This window comes from Myotis davidii, unplaced genomic scaffold (assembly GCF_000327345.1).
Source record: "Myotis davidii unplaced genomic scaffold, ASM32734v1 scaffold438, whole genome shotgun sequence".
NCBI lineage: Eukaryota > Metazoa > Chordata > Mammalia > Chiroptera > Vespertilionidae > Myotis > Myotis davidii.
This window is the reverse complement of record NW_006290031.1, coordinates 2,743,232-2,749,277: the sequence shown is the minus strand read 5'-3', so window position 1 is coordinate 2,749,277 and position 6,046 is coordinate 2,743,232. Positions and strand designations below refer to the sequence as shown.

Sequence of the window (6,046 nt, the reverse complement as noted above, 5' to 3'; positions counted from 1 at the left end):
TTATATGCATGCATACAAGTCCTTTGGTTGACACCCCCACCCCCACCTCCACCCTCCCCTACCTTCCCTCTGAGGTTTGATGGTCTGATCGATGCTTCTCTGCCTCTGGATCTATTTTTGTTCATCAGTTCATGTTTTTCATCATTTAGGAAGTTTTTATCAGGGTAAAGAACTGTTTACTAGTCAAGCTCTCAAACTCTAGTCGAGGGCCAACCTTATAAGTAGGCCTTTCTAAGGATAGGAAATCTCAAGCCTGCTATGTTAACTCTTCTGCACAGTAATAATACAATTTTTGGACAAGATGTTTTATGATGTGATTTGATCTTACTTTAGTTTGTTATTTCAGGGTGTGCTGAGTAAATCAATTAATTGGAGGGAGTTGGAAAAGCAGTATTATGCACAGACCGTTTATGAGGAAGAAATTATTCACATGCTTGAATATTGTGGAGTAAGTATTTGTAATTTCTATATAATATTAGGGAAAGGGTTGATTATGTTTAATGATTCAAATCTTTTAAAAGAATTGCAAATTTTGGGCCCTGACTGGGTAGGTTAATTGGTTAGAGCATCTCCTCATATGCCAAGGTTTCAGATTTGATCCCCAGTCAGAATCAACCAATGGGGAAAAAAAAAAGAATCAACCAATGAAATGCATGAATAAGTGGAACAACAAATCCATGTTCTTCTCTCTCTCTCTATCTCTCTGTCTCCCCTCCTTCCTTCCTCTCTCTAAAGTCAATTTTTATTTTTTTAAAGTCAATTTTTTAAAAAGAATTGCAAATTTTTTAAAGCAATATTTTTCTAAATTCTTTAAAAGAAAATACAGATAAGTAAAATAACAGATATAGATAATCATTCAAAGCAAATATGGTTTAATACATTATTAAATAGAAACACATTTGTAATAGGTCAAGAATATAGCTTGACCACACAGCTCAGAACTTGACCACCCAACCCTGAAACCACCTCCGTGTGTCCTAATCAAAGGCCCTTCTTCCCTACTATTATTATCCTGATTTTTATAGTAACTACTTCCTTCTTTCTTTAAAATAATTTTATTATCCAAGTGTACATCTTTAGATACTACAGCTCTTTTGTTTTTTTATTTTATAATTTATTTTATTTTATTTTTTTTGGTGACAGAGTGTGAGTGATGGAGAGCTAGATGAAGAGAGATAGGGGAGAAGGGATAGATACTACAGTTCTTTTAAGTGTCTTAATCTATATTTTACCTTCCATCCCTTTCTGTTTCCCTTAAAATTTTTCTTGCCTGGCCAGTGTTGCTCAGTGGTTGAGGGCCTACCTATGAATTAAGAGGTCAAGGGTTCGATTCCCGGTCAGGGCACATGCCTGGATTGCAGTCTCGATCCCCAGTGTGGGGCCTGCAGGAAGCAGCCAATCAATAATTATCTCTCATCATAGATGTTTCTATCTCTTTCTCCCTCTCCCTTCCTCTCTGAAATCAATAAAAATAGATTTTTTTAAATTAAAAATAAAAAAACTGAGTGTTCAGAGGAGATAGTTTCTGAATGAACATAGTTAAGGGTAAGTTCAAGACCAATTTCTGTTTTGTTTTCTATGACCTTATATGCATACCCTTTGCTTATTTCTTTTTATTGTAATTTTGGGCTTTCTCTTCATTCTATTGCTCTTATTAAAGCAATAAGCTCTTTGTCATATAAGTTGCAAATATATTTTCCCAGGCTATCAATTTTATGATTTGACTTTGCTTTTAGTATTTGACAAAGTTTATTTTTATTTAAATGATGTTGTATTTACAGTCTTTAAGCTGAGTTCATACTTTAAAATTTTTCATAGGTAATATTTATTCCTTGATCATTTTAAATTATTATTAGTTCATCCTGAGAAAGAGATTTGGAGTAGCTATTGTATTACTGCCAGGATACACTCATTAGACTTTTGGAAGTTCTAGCAGATCTGGATTTCCATACTTTGGCAATAAAAGCATGAGATAGACTAAATTACACTTTTTAATTGCTGTTCAGTAGGAAACATTTAGGAGTAAAATATAAATCTGTCTTAGTCCTAAGTTAAATTTTGACATCTCTTTTTTATTTTTTTTTAATTGTGGTAAAATATATACAACATGAAATGTACCATTTTAACCATTTCTAAATGTACCATTCAATGGTATTAAGTACATTCACATTGTTTTGCCACCATCACCTCCTCCGACAACACCATCCCAGTTGCAGAACTTTCCATCTTCCTAAACTGAAATTCTGAACCTGTTAAAAAATAACTCTCCATTTCCACCTCCTATTCATCCTGGCAACCACCATTCTACTTTCTCTATGAATTTGATTACTCTAGGTTCCTTATAAAAAATGTAATCACACAGAATTTGTCCTTTTGTGCCTGTTTTATTTATGTAGTATAATGTCTTCAAAGTTCACCCATGTTTTAGCATGTATCAGAAGTTCATTAATGATCCATTATATGTATACAACATTTTGTTTTTCCTTTTATTCGTTTATGAACATTTGTGGTTTTGTTTGAACAAAGTTGTTAAATAAAATCCTATTTTTTATTAAATGATGTTTTCTTTTCTTTTATATATTCAGACAGATTCTTTCAAAATGGGACAAGAGTTCGTGAAATGCTTCCCTAGCAGTGCACACGACAAGCTCACTAACCTTAATCTGGTTTCTAGAACTTTAAATTTAGATATGACAGACCAGATTGTGTCCTCGAAACATAATGAATGTCATAAATCTAGTAAGACATCTTTCAGTGCCACATCAGAAGGACTCTTGTTGAAAGATACTTCTAAGATGGAGTGCTTCAATCAAACACTTTCAACCAACAAAAGTAGTTATACAAGTTCCAATCCTCAGTCATACCACCTACTCAGTAAAGAACAAAGAAGAAAGAATCTTCAGAAAGAATCTTTGCTGTTTATGAAAGGAGTCATGGATGAATGTACTCATGTAGCAAATTTCTCAGGTATTTTTATATGAAATTGAGATTTTATGATTTTTAAATCTGTGAAACATTTTTAAGGATGCTTTATAAGTTAATTTTGTATTTTCCAGAGTATATTGTTGGCCCCAGAATGTGTCTAGCAAGATAAGCTGGTTATTTAAATGTATCATATTTTATCCATGAACATCTAAGACCATCTTATAGTTCATTAAAAACATTGGCTTTTGTACCTTATTTAGAATGTTCATCTCCCTGTATTAGAAATGAATATTACATTATGGTATAGAATAGTGGATTTTTAACTTATTCAAGAGAGTTCCAGTTTGATATTTCACTGACTGCATTGTCTGATGCATTTTATTTTCTACCTAGAGGACTGGTGCACAAAAATTTGTGCACTTGGGGCGTCCCTCAGCCCAGCCTGTGACCTCTCCCAGTTTGGGACCCCTCAGGGGATGACCACCTGCTGGCTTAGGCCTGCTCCCCGGGGAGATTGGGCCTAAGCTGGCAGTCAGACATCCCTCTGGCAGCCCAGGAGCCCTCGGGGGATGTCCACTTGCCAGCGGGGAACAGGCCTAAGCTGCAGTCGGACATCCTTAGCGCTGCTGAGGAGGTGGAAGAGGCTCCCACTACCACCACTGTACTGCCACCCGTCAGCCTGGCTTGTGGCTGAGCAGAGCTCCCCCTGTGGGAGCGAATTGACCACCAGGGGGCAGCGCCTGCATTGAGCGTCTGGCCCCTGGTGGTCAGTGTGTGTCATAGTGACCAGTCATTCCCAGTTGCTCTGCTGTTAGGGTCAATTTGCATATTACCCTTTTATTATATAGGATAGAGACCTGGTGCACGGGTGGGGGTCAGCTGCTTGCGCTGAAGGGTGTCCTGGAGCAGGGTGGGGGTCCCGCTGGGGTGCCTGGCCAGTCTGGGTGAGGGGCTGAGGGCCGTTTTCAGGCTGGCCAAGCCCCCCGCCCCCCCAGCAACAGAACCTCCCAGCCTCTCCTTTTTTTCTTTCTTTTTTTTTTATTCTGGGATTTATTTACCTTCTATAATTGAAACTTTGTAGCCTGAAGTGGAGCTCAGAGCCGGCCAGGGCAGGCGGGAGGGAAGCCTCCTGCTTGCTCCAGCTCCATGGCTGCCGGCCGCCCTCTTGGTTGGGTTAATTTTCATATAGTCGTTCTGATTTGGCTGGTGGGCATGGCTTAAGGTGTAGCAAAGGTACAGTCAATTTGCATGTTTGTCTTTTATTGGTGTAGATACAATTTAATAGGATGTATAAAAATCTTAGCAATTTTGTTGCATTTTTTAAAATCTTGTACCTAGTTCCAGTAGACCCCAGCCTCATTATAGTGGTTCAAGCCAAAGAAGATGCATATATTCCACGAACTGGAGTTCGAAGTCTGCAAGAAATTTGGCCTGGTTGTGAAATCCGATATCTAGAAGGGGGTCATATTAGTGCTTATCTGTTCAAACAAGGAGTCTTCAGGTAAGATGGTTGGTGTAAACAGGTGTCTGTTTATTTCTTTTTAAATTTTTTTTGATATACAATAATGGGTATTTTTATTGTATCCTTTAGGTCCTCTTGTTTCTTCCTTGTTTCCTCAATTCTCACACTGTGGTACTCTTTTCTTTCTTGTCCTCTTATTTTCTTTTTCTTCTTGAGAACTAGGAAGTAGCATATGATAGGCATGCTTTATTATCTGATTTTACCCTCTTTTTTTTTAATTATTTTATTATTTATTACAAAGGGTATTACATATGTGTCCATTTTTTCCCCCCGCCCAAGACAGTCCCCTAGCCTCCCCTATTGATTTTACCCTCTTTAGATGTCAATGGCCAGGTATTTTAGAGAATATGGAGGGACACCAGGGTTTGTAAAACTTGCCGAGGTTTTTCATTCCACACTGGTGTCCTTCTCTCAGAATGACTGAGCATCTGTGGAATAATCTAGCAATGGTTTTTAGTAGAAAGTGAAAATTGAACCTTAAAATGAGAGGACAAGTATTGGTTTCAATATTAGTAACGTTTTTGTTTTTAAATGCTTTTGATGATTTTTTTTCTTTTTAATATATTTTTGTTGATTCCAGAGTGGAAGGGAGAGATAGAAACATCAATGATAAGAATCATTGATCAGCTGCCTCCTGAATGCACCCTACTGGGGATTGATCCTGCAACCCAGGCATGTGCCCTTGACCGGAATCGAACCCAGGACCCTTCAGTCCACAGGTCGACACTCTATCCACTGAGCCAAACCAGCTAGGGTGATTTTTCTTCTAGACAGAGGAAGGGAAAAAGGATAGAGAGAAACATCAATGAAAAACACCATCAATTGGCTACCTTATGCACGCCGCCTACTGGGGATCAAGCCCACAACCCAGGCATGTGCCCTGACCCAGAATTGAATCAGTGACTTCTTGGTTCATGAGTTGACACTCAACCACTGAGCACATCGGCCAGGCAATATTAGTAATTTTATGACTCCAGTATTTGTTAGAACTTATAAAAACTTGTATGCTGTAACTTGTTTTTTGGTATCCTGCTTTATTTCAACTTTCATTCAAATTTTATGATAAAAGGTGTCATTGGAATTTATCATTAGTGATTGGATAAATTAGTTCACATAAGGTGCTTAGGTCAGTGCCCTGTGGGTAATAAGTGTCCCAAAATTTTCAGCTGGATAGCTATATAATAGAAAAATTTTAAAAAAAAGAAAAATTGAGAGTGGTATATGTTTGATTTTATTTTTTCTATCACTATTTATCCCCTCTATGCCCTCTTACACCTCCATCCACTACCCCTGCAAGCATCACATTGTTGTCTGTGTCTATGAGGTCTCTTTTTTTCCTTTTTGCTCAGTCCTTCCACCATCCACCCTCAACGTCCCCTCCCAACAGAGCTGTCTGCCGGCTCTCTATCTATGAGTCTGTCTCTATTTTGCTTGGTAGTTCAGTTTGTTCATTAAATTCTACATGTGCATGAAATCATATGGTACTTTTTTTCTGTTTTTGACATTTTAAATTATTATTATTTTAAATATATTTTATTGACTTTTTACAGAGAGGAAGGGAGAGGGATAGAGAGCCAGAAACATCGATGAGAGAGAAAC

The 6,046-nt window shown here is 37.7% G+C and overlaps 1 protein-coding gene across 2 annotated transcripts in view; it reads left to right on the top strand.

Annotated features, from left to right (window-relative positions):
* The window catches only part of ABHD18 (abhydrolase domain containing 18), a 49,388-nt gene that overhangs the window by 39,242 nt on the left and 4,100 nt on the right, over window positions 1-6,046 (top strand). For both annotated transcript variants that reach the window (XM_015563326.1, XM_006762817.2), the window contains exons 10-12: window positions 347-448; window positions 2,586-2,967; window positions 4,264-4,426. In XM_015563326.1, the coding sequence (XP_015418812.1) occupies window positions 347-448; window positions 2,586-2,967; window positions 4,264-4,426 (647 nt within the window). The remainder of the gene's footprint in view (window positions 1-346; window positions 449-2,585; window positions 2,968-4,263; window positions 4,427-6,046) is intronic.